This window comes from Saimiri boliviensis, chromosome 2 (genome assembly GCF_048565385.1).
Source record: "Saimiri boliviensis isolate mSaiBol1 chromosome 2, mSaiBol1.pri, whole genome shotgun sequence".
NCBI lineage: Eukaryota > Metazoa > Chordata > Mammalia > Primates > Cebidae > Saimiri > Saimiri boliviensis.
This window is the reverse complement of record NC_133450.1, coordinates 5,953,003-5,971,654: the sequence shown is the minus strand read 5'-3', so window position 1 is coordinate 5,971,654 and position 18,652 is coordinate 5,953,003. Positions and strand designations below refer to the sequence as shown.

Genomic DNA, 18,652 nt, shown 5'->3' with positions numbered 1-18,652 from the left:
GGGAATAAATTTAGTAAGCCCTACAAATGCCTCAGCATATTACTGTAAGAGCATTTCCAGATATACAAAACCTGAAAGAATTTATCACCAGCAGACCTGCGCCACAAGCAATGTCAAAAAGAAGTCCTTCTGGCAGAAGGGAGAATGACACAAGATAGAAATACGTTTTTGGGTTTTTTTGGGGATGGATCTTTGCTCTGTCGCTCAGGCTGGAGTGTAGTGGTGTGATCTCGCGTCACTACAGCCTCCACCTCCTGGGTTCAAGCGATTCTCCTACCTCAGTCTGGGATTACAGATACACACCACCACGCCTGGCTGATTTTTTTTTAATTTTTGTATTTTTAGTAGAGGTGGGGTTTCACCATGTTGGGTGAAACATGCTGACCACACCAGGCTGCTCTCGAACTCCTGACCTCAAGTGATCTGCCTGCCTCAGCCTTCCAAAGTGCTGGGATTTCAGGCGTGAGCCACCACGCTCAGACAGAAATATGGATCTAAACAAAGAAATGAAGAGCAGAAACGGTAATGTTAAATAAGTACATAAGATTATTTTTCTTACTATTTAAATCTCTTTAGGAGATAACTGAAGAAAAGTACTAACAAATGTAGTGTGAGGTTTATAGCACGCAGAAGTAATCTATCACAATAACAGCATAAAGGCTGGAGTGGAGAAAGCAGTACAGGTGCACCTCATTTTATTGTGCTTCACTTTACTGTGCTCTGCAGATACTGCAGGTTTTTACAAATTGACAGTGTGTGGCACCCCCTGTGTTAAGCATGTCTATGGGCACCATTTTTTCAATATGTGCTCACTTTGTGAGTTCTCACATTTCAGTTTTTCACTGATTAAATCTGTTATGGTGATCTGTGATCAATGATCTTTGATGCTACTACTGTAACTGTTTTGGGGCACCACAAATCATTCCCACATAAGATGGTGAACTTAATTGATAAATATTTTATGCGTTTTGACTGTTCCATCGAGGCTATTCCCACCTTCATGCCTCTCCTTGGGCCTCACTAATTCCCTGAGAGACAACAATATTGAAATTAGGCCAGTTAAATACCCTACAATGGCCTCTGTGTGTTCAAGTGAATGGAAGAATTGCACATCTCTCACTTTAAATCAAAAGCTAGAAATGATTAAGCTTAGTGAGGAAGCAAGTAGAAAGCTGAAAAAAGCCTCTTATGCTGTTAGCCAAGTTATGAATGCAAAGAAAAGTCCTCGAAGGAAATTAAAAGTGCTACTCCGGTGAACACATGAACGTTTTAACAAAACCGAAAACAACAGCCAAAAAAGAAAGCAAAACAGCCTTATTGCTGATATGGAGAAAGTCTGAAAGGTCTGGATAGGAGATCAAAGAAGCTACAATATTCCCTTAAGCCAAAGCCTAATGCAGAGCAATGCCCTAAGTCTCTCCAGTTCTACGAAGGCTCAGAGAGATGAGGAAGCTGCAAAAGAAGTTAGAAGCTAGCAGAGGTTTATGAGGTTTAAGGGAAGAAGCTGTCTCCACAACATAAAAGTGCTAGGGGAGGCAGCAGGTTATCCAAAAGATCTAGGTAAGATCACTGATGAACACGGCTAAACAACAGATTATCGATGTAAACAAAACAGCCTTCTTTTGGAAGGTAATGCCAGATAAGTGCATAAGATTATTGTAAGAATATGCCATCTAGGACTTTCAGAGTTGGAGAGCAGAAGTAAATGCCTACCTTCAAAGCTTCAAAGAACAAGCTGACTCTCTTGGTTGGGGCCAACCTAGCTGGTGACTAAGTTAAAGCCAATGTTCACTGACCATTCTGAAAAATCCCAGGATCCTTAAGTGTTATACTAAATCTACTCTGCTTGTGTTCTATATACAAATGGAACAAAGCCTGAACGACGGCATACCTGTTTACAGTGTGGTTTAATAGGTATTTTAAGCCCACTCTTGAGACCTATTGCTCAGGAAAAAAAAGATTTGTTTAAAAATATCACTGCTTGCCATAAAAAAGGGTAAATTCATGTTCTTTGCAGGGACATGGGTGAAGCTGGAAACCATCATTCTCAGCAAACTAACACAGGAACAGAAAACACACACCGCATGTTCACTGGTAAGTGGGAGCTGAACAGTGAGAACACATGGAGACAGGGAGGGAAACATCGCACACCAGGGCCTGTGGGAGGGGGGAGGGGGGAGAATAGGGGAGGGGCAGCATTAGGAGAAATACCTAAGGTAGATGACAAGTTGATGTTTGTTACATAGTGTATACCTATGTAACAAACCTGCACATTCTCTACATGTATCTCAGAACTTAAAGTATAAGAAAGAAAAAAAAAAAAAAAAGAAAAAAAGGGTAGTGTCTACTAATGAGTAAAACTGTGAGCCTTAGGAACCACCTATAGACTCACATTCGGAGGTCATATTATCTGTTAGCAAATAATTACCACAGGTTAAGGCACTAAGTAAACAATCATCTTATATTAAAAAAATATATATATATATCACTGCACAGTGACAGTTTACCTAGTCACCCAAGAGCTCTGATGGAAATGTATTGGGAGAAGGATGATGTTTTCATGGCTGCTAACACAACATCCATTCTGCAACCCATAAATTAAGGAGGAATTTTGACTTTTTTTTTTTTTTTTTTTTTTTTTAGAGACAGGGTCTGGCTCTGTCACCCAGGCTGGAGTATAGTGGCTCGATCTCAGCCCACTGCAATCTCCGCCTCTTGGGTTCAAGTGATTCTCATGGCTCTTGAGTAGCTGAGATTACAGGCATGGACAACCATGCCTGGATAATTTTTGTATTTTTAGTAGAGATGGGGTTTCACCACGTTGGCCAGGCTGGTCCCAAACTCCCAGCCTCAAGTGATCCACCCACCTCAGCCTCCCAAAGTGCCGGGACTACAGGCATGAGCCACTGCACCTGGCCGGAATTTTGACTTTCAAGTCTTATGATTTAAGAAATACATTTCACGAGGCTATAGGTGCCATAGATAATGATTCCTCTGATGGATTTGGGCAAAGCAAACTGAAAACCTCTGGAAAGAATTCACATTCTAAATGCCATTAAGAACATTTATTATTTATAGGAGGAATTCAGCATATCAACATTAACAGTAATTTCAAAGAAGTTATTCTAACCCTTTTGGATGCCTTTGAGAAATTCAAGACTTCAGTAAAGAAAGTAACTAAAGATGTGGTGAAAATAGCAAGAGAACTAGAATTAGAAGTGGGGCCTGAAGGTATGACTGAATTACTTAATTTTCATGATAAAAATCTGAACAGATAAAGAGTTGCTTCTTATGGATGAGCAAAGAAACTGGTTTTTTGAGATGGAATCTACTCCTGGTAAAGATGCCACGAATACTGTTGAAATGACAACAAAAGATTTAGAATATTACATATACTTAGTTGATAATGGCAAATAGCAGAAGGGTTTGAGATGACTGACTCCATATTTTTTTAATGGGAACTGACTCTAACTTTTAAAATTTTTTTAATTTTTCATTTTTAGAGATAGGAATTCACTCTATCACCTAAGCTGGAGTGCAGTGGTATCATAGCTCACAGTAGCCTCAAACTCCTAGGCTTAAGAGATCTTCCTGCCTCAGCTTCCCAAGTAGCTGAGACTATAAGGACAAGCTACCATGTCCAGCTAATTAAAAAAAAATTTCAAGGCCGGGCGCGGTGGCTCAAGCCTGTAATCCCAGCACTTTGGGAGGCTGAGGCGGGTGAATCACGAGGTCAAGAGATCGAGACCATCCTGGTCAACATGGTGAAACCCCGTCTCTACTAAAAATACAAAAAATTAGCTGGGCATGGTGGCGCGTGCCTGTAATGCCAGCTACTCAGGAGGCTGAGGCAGGAGAATTGCCTGAACCCAGGAGGCGGAGGTTGCAGTGAGCCGAGATCGCGCCATTGCACTCCAGCCTGGGTAACAAGAGCAAAACTCCATCTCAAAAAAAAAAAAAAAAAAAAAAAAATTTCTTTTTTAAGAGATGGGGTCTTGCTATATTGGCCAGGCTGGTCTCAAACTCCTGGCCTCAAGTGATCCTCCTGCCTCATTCTCCCAAAGTGCTGGATTACAGGTGTGAGCCACTGTACCTGGCTTGATTCCAATTTTGAATGAAGTTCCACTATGGGTAAAATGCTATCAGACGGCATCACATGCTACAGAGAAATTGTTCGTGAAAGGAAGAGTTAACTGATGTGGCAAACTTCCTTGGTGTTGTATTTTTAGAAACTGCCACAGCCACCCCAACCTTCAGCCACTACCCTGATCAGCCATCAACATCAAGGCAAAACGCTCTGCCAGCAAAAAGATTACCCCTGTCTGAGAGCTCAGATTGTTAGCATTTTTAGCAAGAAAGTACTCTGAAACTGTGTACAATGTTTTTTTAGATATAATAGGACTGCATACTTACTTGATTATAGTACAGTGTAAACATAACTTTTATTGCATTGGGAAACAAAAAAAAATTCACGTGATTCATTTCATTGCAGTATTTATTTTATTGCAGTGGTCCAGAACCAAACATGCAGCATCTCTGAGGTATGCCTGTACAGTTATAAAGTTCTTACAGTATACATGGTGGTATATCAATTGAAAGTAGACTGTGAGCCGGGCGTGGTGGCTCATGCCTGTAATCCCAGAACTTTGGGAGGCCACATCACAAGGTCAGGAGTTCGAGACCAGCCTGGCTAATATGGTGAAATTCCATCTCTACTAAAAATACAAAAATTAGCCAGGCATGGTGGCGCGTGCCTGTAATCCCAGCTACTCAGGAGGCTGAGGCTAGTGGGTTGAGCAGCCAGTGTCACAGTCTGAGATGAACCCTGATTGATCCAGCCCAGTGGAGGAAGGGCACAACCCACCACTAGAGGGGTGGGACTGGGCTACACGCGCTCAACCCACTAGAGTCAGAGCTTCAGCCCTCTGGGGTTTGTAGGGGAAGGCAGGGACCCGCCCAGCCGAACCCGCTGTCTCCTTTCAGCTTCCTCTCTCTCCTGTCATGGGGTAGGGGCCTGCCCAACTGCTCCTGCTTACAGCTCCCTCTCTCTCGGCGGTGGGAGGGGGCACTAGCTCAGTCCGCCAGCTCTTATTCAACTCCGCACTTGTAACTGCCCAGCAATTGACTGGCAAAGATACCCTGTTCTGTGTATTGCTGAGGCTTTGGGGGAAGCACTGTATCTGGACCAGAGTTCTACTACAAGGACACGTGCACACGAATGTTCATTGCAGCACTGTTTACAATAGCAAAGACCTGGAACCAACCCAAATGCCCAACGATGATAGACTGGATAGGGAAAATGTGGTACATATACACCATGGAATATTACGCAGCCATCAAAAACGATGAGTTCATGTCCTTTGTAGGGACATGGATGAACCTGGAAACCATCATTCTCAGCAAACTGACACAAGAGCAGAAAATCAAACACCGTATATTCTCACTCATAGGCGGGTGTTGAACAATGAGAACACATGGACACAGGGAGGGGAGCACTACACACTAGGGTCCGTTGGGGGGAAATGGGGGAGGGACGGGGGGGTGGGGAGGTGGGAAGAGATAGCATGGGGAGAAATGACAGATACAGGTGAGGGGATGGAAGGCAGCAAACCACACTGCCGTGTGTGTACCTATGCAACAATCTTGCATGTTCTTCACATGTACCCCAAAACCTAAAATGCAATAAAATAAAATAAAATAAAATAAATTAAAAAAAAAAAAAAAGAAAAAACACAGGAAGCCTACGTAGCAACCGGGCTGCTTTCTTGACATCCCAGCAGCCCCTACAGGTCAGCGGAAGAGGCGGGCCTAATCTCCCAGTATAAACAAAAAAGAGGCAGGAAGCTTCCCTAGTAACCTGAAGGAGTCCCTAGAAACCCAGTAGCACCTCCACAGGCAGACAAGCGACCTCATCAAGCAGCTCCCTGACAACACTGCCAGGTAAATCCACAAAGATGAGAAAAAACCAGCGCAAAAAAGGTGAAACTGAAGACCAGAACACCTCTTCTCCTTCAAGGGATCACAACTCCTCAACAAGACAGGATCACAACTTGACTGAGAAGCAGTGTGACGAAGTGACAGAAACAGTCTTCAGAAGGTGGATAATAACAAACTTTTCTGAGCTAAAGGAACATATTCTAATTCAATGCAAAGAAACCAAAAACCTCGAGAAAAGGTTAGATGAAATGCTAACTAGAATAACCAGCTTAGAGAACATAAATGACTTGATGGAGTTGAAAAACACAGTACGAAAACTACATGAAGCAAACACAAGTTTTAATAGCCGAATTGATCAAGCAGAAGAAAGGATATCCGAAATTGAAATCAACTCAACGAAATAAAAGGAGAAGGCAAGACAAGAGAAAAAAGAATAAAAAGAAATGAACAAAGCCTCCAAGAAATATGGGATTATGTGAAGAGACCTAACCTATGCTTGATCGGTGTACCTGAATATGATGGGGAGAATGAATCCAAGCTGGAAAACACGCTCCAGGATGTTATCCAGGAGAACTTCCCAAGCCTAGCAAGGCAGTCCAAAATTCAAATTCAAGAAATACAGAGAACTCCACAAAGATATTCCTCAAGAAGAACACCACCAAAGCACATAATCGTCAGATTCACCAGGGTTGAAATGAAGGAAAAAAATGCTAAGGGCAGCCAGAGAGAAAGGTCAGGTCACCCACAAAGGCAAGCCCATCAGATCCACAGCGGATCTCTCAGCAGAAACCCTATAAGCCAGAAAAGAGTGTGGGCCAATATTCAATATCCTTAAAGAAAAGAACTTTCAACCCAGAATCTCATATCCAGCCAAACTAAGCTTCGTAAGTGAAGGAGAAATAAAATCCTTTATGGACAAGCAGATTTTGTCACCACCAGACCTGCCCTACAGGAGCTCCTGAAAGAAACACTAAGCATGGAAAGAAGCAAGTATCAGTCACTGCCAAAGCAAACCAGTGGGCAAAGACCAAAAGTGCGATGAAGAAAATGAGTCAACTAATGGGAAACAAAACCAGTCAGTAACAAAATGGCAGGATTAAATTCACACATAACAATATTAGCATCGAATGTAAACGGCCTAAATGCCCCAATCAAAAGACACAGACTGGGGACATGGATGAACCTGGAAACCATCATTCTCAGCAAACGGACACAAGAGCAGAAAATCAAACACCGCAGCATGTTCTCACTCATAGGTGGGTGTTGAACAATGAGAACACATGGACACAGGGAGGGGAGCACTAAACACTGGGGTCTGTAGGGAGGAAATAGGGGAGGGACAGTGGGGGATGGGGAGTTGGGGAGAGACAGCATGGGGAGAAATGCCAGATATAGGTGATGGGGAAGAAAGCAGCAAATCACACTGCCATGTGTGTACCTATGCAACAATCTTGCATGTTCTTCACATGTACCCCAAAACCTAAAATGCAATAAAAAATTAATTAATTAAATTTAAAAAAAAGACACAGACTGGCAAACTGGATAAAAAGTCAAAACCCATTGGTGTGCTGTATTCAGGAAACCCATCTCACATACAAAGACACACATAGGCTCAAAATAAAGGGATGGAATAAGATTTACCAAGCAAATAGAGAACAAAAAAAAAGCAGGGGTTGCAATCCTAGTCTCTGATTAAATGGACTTCAAACCAACAAAGATCAAAAGAGACAAAGAAGGACACTACATAATGGTAAAAGGTTCAATCCAACAGGAAGAGCTAACTATCCTAAATATAAACGTTCCCAACACAGGAGCACCCAGATACATAAAGCAAGTTCTTAACGACCTAAAACAAGATTTAGACTCCCACACAATAATAGTGGGAGACTTCAACACTCCATTGTCAATATTAGACAGATCAACGAGAAAGAAAATTAACAAGGATATCCAGGACTTGAATGCAGAGCTCCACCAGGCAGACCTAACAGACATATACAGAACGCTCCACCCCAAATCCACAGAATATACATTGTTCTCGGCACCACATTGCACTTACTCTAAAATTAACCACATCATTGGAAGTAAATCACTCCTTAGCAAATGCAAAAGAACAGAAATCATAACAAACTGTCTATCAGACCACAGCGCAATGAGACTAGAACTCAAGATCAAGAAACACACTCAAACCGCACAACCAATTGGAAACTGAACAACTGGCTCCTGAATGTCAACTGGATAAACAATGAAATGAAGGCAGAAATAAAGATGTTCTTCGAAACCAAGCAGAATGAAGACACAACTTACCAGAATCTCTGGGACACCTCTAAAGCAGTGTCGAGAGGGAAATTTATAGCAATAAATGCCCACCAGAGAAGAGAGGAAAGATCTAAAATCAACACCCTGTTGTCAAAATTCAAAGAGCTAGAGGAGCAAGATCAAAAAAACTCAAAAGCTAGCAGAGGAAATAACCAAGATCAGAGCAGAACTGGAGGAGACAGAGACATAAAAAAACCCTTAAAGAAAAATCAATAAATCCAGGAGCTGGTTTTCAAAAAGATCAACAAAATAGACCGCTAGCCAGATTAATAAAAAAGAAAAGGGAGAAGAATCAAATAGATGCAATAAAAAATGATAAAGGGGATATCACCACTGATCCCACAGAAATACAAACTACCATCAGAGATTACTACAAACAGCTCTACTCACATAAACCGGTAAACCAGGAAGAAATGGATAAATTCCTAGACACTTGTACTCTACCAAGACTAAACCAGGAGGAAGCTGAAACCCTGAACAGATCAATAACAAGGGCTGAAGTAGAAGCAGCAATCAATAGCGTACCAACCAAAAAAAGCCTAGGTCCAGATGGGTTCACAGCCGAATAGGAGCCAGTTCCATTCCTTCTGAAACTGTATCAAACAATACAAAAGGAGGGAATCCTCCCTAACTCATTTTATGAGACCAACATCATCCTGATACCAAAACCAGGCAGAGACTCAACTAAAAGAGAAAACTTCAGGCCAATATCCATGATGAACATCAATGCAAAAATCTTCAGTAAAATACTGGCAAAAAGATTGCAACAGCACATCAAGAAGCTTATCCATCACAACCAAGTAGGCTTCATCCTGGGGATGCAAGGTTGGTTCAACATACACAAATCCATAAATGAAATCCATCACATAAACGGAACCAAGACTAAAACCACATGATTATCTCAATAGATGCAGAGAAGGCCTTTGACAAAATTCAACAGCCATTCATGCTAAAAGCTCTCAATAAACCTAGGTATTGACAAAACGTATCATAAAAAGATAAAAGCTATATGATGACAAACCTACAGCCAATATCACACTGAATGGGCAAAAGCTGGAAGAATTCCCTCTGAAATCAAGCACTAGACAGGGATGCCCTCTCTCACCACACCTATTCAACATAGTATTGTAAGTTCTAGCCAGAGCAATCAGGAAAGAAAAAGAAATAAAGGATATTCAATTAGGAAAGGAGGAAGTCAAACTGTCTCTATTTGCAGATGACACGATTGTGTATCTAGAAGGCCCCATCATCTCAGCCCAAAATCTTCTCAAACTGATAAGCAACTTCAGCAAAGTCTCAGGATACAAAATAAATGTGCAGAAATCACAAGCATTCAAGGCTGGGCATGGTGGCTCAAGCCTGTAATCCCAGCACTTTGGGAGGCCGAGGCGGGTGGATCACGAGGTCAAGAGATCAAGACCATCCTGGTCAACATGGTGAAACCCCGTCTCTACTAAAAATACAAAAAATTAGTTGGGCATGGTGGCGCGTGCCTGTAATGCCAGCTACTCAGGAGGCTGAGGCAGGAGAATTGCCTGAACCCAGGAGGCGGAGGCTGCGGTGAGCCGAGATTGTGCCATTGCACTCCAGCCTGGGTAACAAGAGCGAAACTCCGTCTCAAAAAAACAAAAGAAATAAAAAGCATTCCTATATACCAATAACAGATAAACAGAGAGCCAAATCAAGAGCAAACTCTAATTCACAATTGCTACACAAAGAGAATAAAATACCTAAAAATACAACAAAGGATGTAAAGGACCTCTTCAAGGAGAACTATAAACCACTGCTCAATGAAATAAGAGAGGACACAAACAGATGGAGAAACATTACATGCTCATGGTTAGGAAGAATCAGTATCGTGAAAATGGCCATACTGCCCAAAGTAATCTACAGATTCAACGCTATCCACATCAAGCTACCAATGAGCTTCTTCACAGAACTGGAAAAAAATGCTTTAATCTTCATATGGAATCACAAAAAACCCCGCATAGCCAAGACAATGCTAAGCAAAAAGAACAAAGCCGGAGGCATCACACTGCCGACTTCAAACTATAATACAAGGCTACGGTAATCAAAATAGCATTGTACAGGTACCAAAATAGAGACATAGACCAACGGAACAGAACAGAGACCCCAGAAGAACCACCACACATCTATGACCATCTGATCTTTGACAAACCCGGCAAAAACAAGCAATGGGGAAAGGACTCCATGTTTAATAAATAGTGTTGGGAAAACTGGCTAGCCATGTGCAGAAAGCAGAAATTGGACTCCTACCTGTCACCTTACACTAAAATTAACTCCAGATGGATCAAAGATTTAAACATAAAAACTAACACCATAAATATACTAGAAGAAAACGTAGGCAAAACCATCCAGGACATAGGCATAGGCAAGGAAGGACTTCATGACTAAAACACCAAAGCAATGGCTATAAAAGCCAAGATAGACAAATGAGATCTAATTAAACTCCAGAGCTTCTGTACAGCAAAACAAACCATCATTAAAGCGAATTGGCAACCAAAAGAATGGGAAAAAATTTTTGCAATCTATCCATCTGACAAAGGGCTAATATCCAGAATCTACAAAGACCTAAAACAGATATACAAGAAAAAAAACCCATGAAAAAGTGGGTGAAGGATCTGAACAGACACTTTTCAAAAGAAGACATATATGAGGCCAACGAACATATGAAAAAATGCTCATCACCACTGGTCATTAAAGAAATGTAAATCAAAACCACACTGAGATATCTCATGCTAGTTAGAATGGCAATCATTAAAAAATCTGGAGACAACAGACCCTGGAGAGGATGTTGAGAACTAGGAATACTCTTACACAGTTGATGGGAGTGTAAATTAGTTCAACCATTGTGGAAGACAGTGTGGCGATTTCTCAAGGATCTAGACCTAGAAATTCCATTTGACTCAGCAATCCCATTACTAGGTATACACCCCAAGAACTATAAATCCTTCTACTATCGACACATGCACACATATGTTCATTGTGGCCCTGTGTACAATAGCAAAGACCTGGAACCAACCCAAATGCCCATCAATGATAGACTGGACAAAGAAAATGTGGTAAATATACACCATGGGATACTACACAACAATAAAAAATGATGAGTTCGTGTCCTTTGTAGGGACTTGGATGAATCTGGAAACCATTATTCTCAGCAAACTGACACAAGAACAGAAAGCCAAACACCAAATGTTCTCACTCATAGGTGAGTGTTGAGCAACAAGAACACGTGGACTCTGGGAGAGGGGCGTCACACACTAGGGGCAGTTGCAGGGGGAAGAGGAGAGAGAGCAGGGGGTGGTGAGGGTTAACATAGAGAGAAATGCCAGATATAGTATGCATCTAAAGTAAAATAAATTTTAAAAAATAAAAATAAAATTAAAAAATACACTTTAAGTAAAAAGATGCAAATAGATTAAAAGCACAAGGATGGAAAAAGATATGCCAGGCCTATACTAGTCAAATAAAAGCTGGAAAGGCTATGTCAATCAAAATAGATTTCAGGGCAAAGAATATTACGAAATGATTTTATTTATTCCTAGTAATTATAGAGAAATGAATTCATGAAAGGGATATAACAATCCTAAACTTTTATGTACCTAATAACATAGTTTCAAAATACATAAAGCAAAAGCTTACAGAACTACAAGCGAAATAGACAAGTGTCCACAATAATTGGAGATGTCGACATCCCTCTTAATAATTGATAGATCAAACACACACACACAAATCAGTAAGAATATAGAAGACTTGAACACTCAGCCAACTTTACCTAACTGACATTTATAGAACACTTCACCCAACAACAGAAAGGCTCATGTATATTCCTGAAGCTTTCAAGTATACACAGAACCTCACCAAGATAGACCATATTCTGGGGCATAAAAATGTCTCAAAAACTTAGAATTCATGTCATAGAAAGCATACTTTCTGACCATAGTGGAATTGAAGTAGAAATCAGTAACATAGCATCACATTGGCCATGAAATAAAGAAAAAAGAGAAAAGTAAAAATAAATAAATAAAATAAAAAATTGAAATCAGTAACAGAACAACATCTGGAAAATCCTCAAATATTTAGAAACTAAATAACACACCTCTAAGTAGTCCATGAATAGCTATTAAATGGTACATCTCAATAAAACAAAGGGAAATAAGTATTCTGAACTGAATGAAAATAAAAATAATGTATCAAAATTTTGGGGATGTAGCTAAAGCAGTTCTTTTTTTTTTTTTTTGAGGCAGAGTTTCGCTCGTTACCCAGGCTGGAGTGCAATGGCGCCATCTCGGCTCACCGCAACCTCCGCCTCCAGTGTTCAGGCAATTATCCTGCCTCAGCCTCCTGAGTAGCTGGGATTACAGGCACGCGCCACCATGCCCAGCTAATTTTTTGTATTTTTAGTAGAGACGGGGTTTCACCTCGTTGACCAGGATGGTCTCGATCTCTTGACCTTGTGATCCACCCGCCTCAGCCTCCCAAAGTGCTGGGATTACAGGCTTGAGCCACCGTGCCCGGCCGCTAAAGCAGTTCTTAAGGTGAAATTTATAGCCCTAAATCCCTATATGAGAAAACAGGAAAGGTCTCAAATCAATGACTGTAGCTTCTTACCTTAAGAAATTAGAAAAAGAAGAGCAAGTTAAATCTGAAGCAAGCAAAATTCAGTGAAACACAAAAACAGAGAAAAATCAATTAACCAAAAGCTCATTACTTATTAAAAAAGAGCAATAAAACTTATAAACCTCTAGCCAAACTGATCAGGAAAAAAAAAGAAGATACAAATGACCAATATCAGGAATGAGAAGGAAAACATCATTACAGATTGTAGAGATCTTAAAGGAATCATAGAATACCATAATTAACTTTATGCCAATAAATCCAGTACCTTAGCAGAAACGGACAAATTCTCTGAAACATATAAACTACTAACCCTCATTTTAAAAAAAAGGAATCTGGTTTTCGAATTTTCAGAAAAAAAGGAAAAATGAAAATCTGGATTTCCCTACATCTATTAAAGAAATCAACGTTATTTAAAACCTTCCTACATAGAAAACCCTGGGCCTCGAAGTTTCACAAGAAGGCTCAAATTCTATAAACATTTAAGGAAGGCACAATACCAATTCAACACAAACTCTGTTTTAAAAATTGAAGAGAGGGCCAGGCGTGGTGGATGAATCCCAGCGCTTTGGGAGGCTGAGGCAGGGGGATCACTTGAGGTCAGGAGTTCAAGATCAGCCTGGCCAACACAGTGAAACCCCTTCTCTACTAAAAAAATACAAACATTAGCTGGGCATAGTGGCGAATGCCTATAGTCCCAGCTACTTGGAAGGCTGAGGCACGAGAATCACTTAAACCTGAGAGATAGACACTGCAGTGAACTGAGATCACGCCACTGCACTCCAGCCTGGGCAGAGCAAGTCTGTCTCAAAAAAAAAAAAAAAAAAAAAAAATTGAGGAGAAGCCCACTGTGGTGGCTCACACCTGTAATCCCAGCACTTTGGGGAGGCTGAGGCAGACGGATTGCTGGAGCTGAAGAATTGAGACCAGCTTGGCCAACATGGTGAAACCCCAACTCTGCCAAAAATACAAAATAATTAGCTGGCTGTGGTGACATGTGTCTGTAGTCCTAGATACTCAGGACCTTGGCTAAGGTGGGAAGATGGCTTGACCCCAGGAGGCAGAGGTTGCAGTGAGCCGAGATCATGCCACTGCACTCCAGCCTGGGTGACAAAGCCAGAACCTGTCTCAAAAAAATAAAAAATAAAAAATAAAAATTGAAGAAGAGGAAACACTTTCCAACTCATTCTACAAGGCCAGCATTGCCCTGAGAGCAAAACCACAGACATTAAAAGAAAAATATAGACCAATATTCTTCTCGGACATTGATGTAAAAATTTTAAACAAAATTTTAGTATATTAAATATAAAACAATAATGAATATATCAGAACAAAGTAAGCTTTATCCAGGAAAGGCAAGGTTGGTTTAATATGTGAAAGTTAATATAATTACCATACATCAAACTAAAAAATGAAAACCACACAATAACCTCAGTAAATGCAGAATTTAACAAAAGCAGCATTTGACAAAATAGAATAGCTGTTCCTAATTCTTGGCTAAATTCCACAAGTATATTTTTTAAAGGCATGGTTCCTCTCCTGAAATTTGGCTTTTATTGTATCATTCCATTAAAACTGCCTTTACTATATTCACCAGCATCTATTTCTGAGATACAATATAGCATGGCTATTAGGAGAATGGACTCTGGAGCTTGACTACTTGAGTTCAATTCCCAGCTCTACCCATTACTGATTTTCACCAGTTTTAACTTCTCCATGCCTCATTTTTCGTATCTGCAAAATGGGGATAATAAAAGGACTTCCCTTATAGGGCCCTGTGAAGAGTTAAGTAAGTTCATACATATATAAAGCACCTAACTTAAAACAGTGCCTAATATTTGGCCAAAAAACAAAAACAAAAACAAAAAAACCTGTAGAAGGAAGTGCTAGCTAAGATTACCACCTCTGGAAAATACCTAGTTCTTAATCTCTGTAGTTCTCAGATGATCTCTCAGGCCACACTGAGAAGCATTTCAGCAAGTTAAAACGAGTCTCTCTGAGAGTGCATACCGAGTGGTGAAGCAAAAGCAGAGCCTGACACTTGAATCCTGGCTCCATCACGTATTAGCCAGGTGACCCTGGGCACCTTACTTTGCCTCTCTAGACCTCTTTATCTTTGAAATCATAAGATTGTTGTGATGACTGAGTAACAGAATACTTTTCTTCCCTCAATCTCCTACCAAGGCTGGACTTGTTTTATTAAAATGCCTTCCAATCAGACTGGTACCAGGACCAGCTTCTCCAGAGACCAAGAGCAAATGCTGGTCCCTAGGGGAGGTCAATACTGAAAGGTCAATCTTGTACTTGGCCATGACTTCCAGGGTATCGTCTTCCCAGAGGCCAGAATTATTTCTGAGGGTCAGGAGGGTAGCCTCTTAGAAACCCATGAAAACTCCTGGGATTCTGATGGGAATGGCCTGGTCTCTCTCTAAAGGGCTCATGATCAATCTCCTTTTATTCTACCCATTAGCTGGTAATATTTCCCAAGGTCAGCCCCGGAATTTATAATTTTCTCTATTTGGGAGTTAATTACTATTTATAAACATAATGACTGCAAGTCTGTATTTTCTTTTTTTTTTTTTTTTTGAGACAGAGTTTCACTCGTTACCCAGGCTGGAGTGCAATGGCGCCATCTCGGCTCACCGCAACCTCCGCCTCCTGGGTTCAGGCAATTCTCCTGCCTCAGCCTCCTGAGTAGCTGGGATTACAGGCACGTGCCACCATGCCCAGCTAATTTTTTTATATTTTTAGTAGAGACGGGGTTTCACCATGTTGACCAGGACGGTCTCGATCTCTTGACCTCATGATCCACCCGCCTCGGCCTCCCAAAGTGCTGGGATTACAGGCTTGAGCCACCGCGCCCGGCCAAGTCTGTATTTTCTTATTCTTTCTTAAAAGTCTATTTTCTACTCTAATATTTCATGAGAACTTAATTCCTATTAAAATATGAATGTTCACATTTTAATATCCTCTTAAAAGGGAAAGCACATCTACCACCAGGTAAACAGCATGGCTCCATACGAATTTTTCCCTGAAATTGCTGATGACCTATCCATATTACTGAGTTCATCTCTGGGTTTTGGGTCCACCACTTGGACCTACATTTCTATTTTTATGCTGGCCCCCCAAAACCAGAAGTCTGTTCATAGTCCGTTCCCTACTGTTGGCAGTCACAACCATTTCTGCACTGAGCAAGGTTATTTACTCAGGAATCATCTTCGTTAAATCTCTTCGTTCCCCACGTATGGTCTAGTCAAGGCACCGCAGTAGGTTTTAGAGATACACGTGTCTCCTTTCTGGCTGCTCTAATCCAAACCTCAATCATTTTACAGCATAACAGTGATAACTTTCTTGCTAGCCTCCCCACTCAGGCCTATTGTACTCACAGCAAGAAAAACTTTTTATTCAGGTGTTATTGTGAACATGGCAACAACTTTTAATTCTACTTACGCCAAACAATTTAAGTCTTGAAGACACTCCCCGACTGACTGTCATCTAGTGGCTTTTTTTGGCACTCTGGATCCAGGCTCTCCCACATGGCCAACTATGTTTTCTCTCATCGCTTGTATAATCCTCAGTCTCAAGGCCCACATGCTCCTATTACGTGATATGGTATCTAAGAACATGGGTTACTGGGTCAGACTGCCCGGGTTAAATTCCTCGTTCCATTACTTATCAGTTGTGAACCTCTCTCTTAATCAAGTTTCCTCACGTAGAAAGGAAGAACAGCAGCAGTACCAACTAGCATGACAGGGTTGTTGCAAGGATTAGATGATAATCCATGTAAAGCACTAAAGACAATGTCAGGCACACAGCAAACACTCAGGAAGTATCAGTTACTACTGACTTCCTACTATTACTGCTTCCTAACAGAAGACCCAGGGTCTGGTACATAGCAGGTACATAGCAAGCTGAATCAAGAACAGAAACCCATTCTTTCTCCTAAAATTATTCAAACACTAGTGAGAGGCACAGGTTTTCAATCTGAAATTTTGACCTACCTTTAAATCTGAGTTGGCTGCAAATTTCTGTCCAATTAAAGCTGCATTTCCTCCTACATAGTGCTGTAAGAGAGTTCAAGGCTTTTAGACAGTATTTTAATACAACCACATCACCCAAGTTTAATCATTATTTATTTAAAAAATTTACAGACCATTTTTCTAAAAACATTTTGAGATGATTTTACATCAAAGGATACAGATTAAGTTAATGGAACACAGAAAGTGAGTTATAAGGTGAAGAAAATAAATATGACAACCATGAAAATTAGTCTGATTGCTTTAACTATAGATCAGATTCAGCTCTGAGCTTACAAGCAGCCAGAACAGACATAGGAAACATAAAAAGTGTGGACAGGGCTTGGCTTTTCTTCTACATTGTAGTCTTCTAAAATGAAGAAAAATGTCACTACCCTGTGGAGAATCATTCACTAGATGTTATAATAAACTAAAATCTAACCCTTGAGTGAGGCACATATGGGCTTTATCTAATCCATGCGTTCTTTACCACCTTCATCTCCTGCCCTTCCCCCTTCCACATCCTGCTGCTTATGGCTCTCCGAGTCAGCCCTCCTCTGTCTCTCTGCCTTTGGCACGTGCTGTTTCCTTCCATTAGGACACTCTCCCGCCGGGCATGGTGGCTCATGCCTGTCTGTAATCCAAGCACTTTGGAGGCCAAGGCAGGCGGATCACCTGAGGTCGGGAGTTCAAGACCAGCCTGACCAACATGGTGAAACCCTGTCTTTTAAAAAAAGACGTGGGACCTTTAAGGACATCCTCCCCTTCTCATATACTAGGCAAATCCCTGATCACTTTCCAACAATCAGCTGCAGTTATTAGTTATTAGTCACCTATTATGTAATGCCTTCCTGTTACCCTTTTCCCAGTGACATCTCAGTCTTCACACTGTCCTCACCAGGTAAGATTACAGATCTCTTCCTACCCCTTATAACTTGAACAAACCTCTAACACGGCTCTTGTCCCCTTGGGCTACTATCGTCTGGTCACAAGACTAGCTCTTTCGGGGCAGGGACTGTCAATTCTTAAGTGTTCAGTAGATGTTTGTTGCTAAATTTTGAGAAATGAAGAAACACACTGATGTGTTGGGAAATATAAAGGTTTTCCTGGGAGTAAATTCTAAAGATAATGGGCCCTAATATAGGACAGCATTTTCCCTTAAACACCACATCTCTCAGCTGAGGACCTGGAGAACAGATTCAGGGCTGGTGTTCCACGCTGCTGACTAAGGATGAATCCATGTGCCAGAAATCTGACACATAGGAGATAAGGTTACTTTCTATTACGAAAGCTGAAAAACCTCATCAATAGTGTTGACTGGGTTGAATGCTACTATCCCACCTTCCTAGTCCTCAGCCCATGCAGAGGCATAGACTAAACCAGGGGTGTCCAACCTTTTGGCTGCCCTGGGCCACGCTGGAAGAACTATCTTGGATCACACATAAAATACACTAACAATAATGATAGCTGATGGGCTATTTAAAAAAAAAGGAGGGAGGGGTATACATCTCGTAATGTTTTAAGAAAGTTTACGAATTTGTGTTGGGCCACATTCAAAGCTGTCCCGAGTTGCAGTTTGGACAAGCTTATAGTAAATAATTTTAGATGGTAGACATCACTCTCATCCCAATTTTGTGCTGACTAACCTCTGAATTCAGGTGGGACAGTAACAGCTTTTAGGAGACAAATTTAAAACTTTTTGTGATATGCAGGCTGAAATTTGGCCTTTTAACATGTCAGCCTTA

The 18,652-nt window shown here is 41.0% G+C and overlaps 1 protein-coding gene across 4 annotated transcripts in view; it reads right to left on the bottom strand.

The window, feature by feature from the left end:
* Positions 1 to 18,652, bottom strand: part of ADPGK (ADP dependent glucokinase) — a 42,273-nt gene that overhangs the window by 11,907 nt on the left and 11,714 nt on the right. For all 4 annotated transcript variants that reach the window (XM_074392696.1, XM_003929656.3, XM_010340256.3 and 1 more), the window contains exon 3: positions 16,893 to 16,955. In XM_074392696.1, the coding sequence (XP_074248797.1) occupies positions 16,893 to 16,955 (63 nt within the window). The remainder of the gene's footprint in view (positions 1 to 16,892; positions 16,956 to 18,652) is intronic.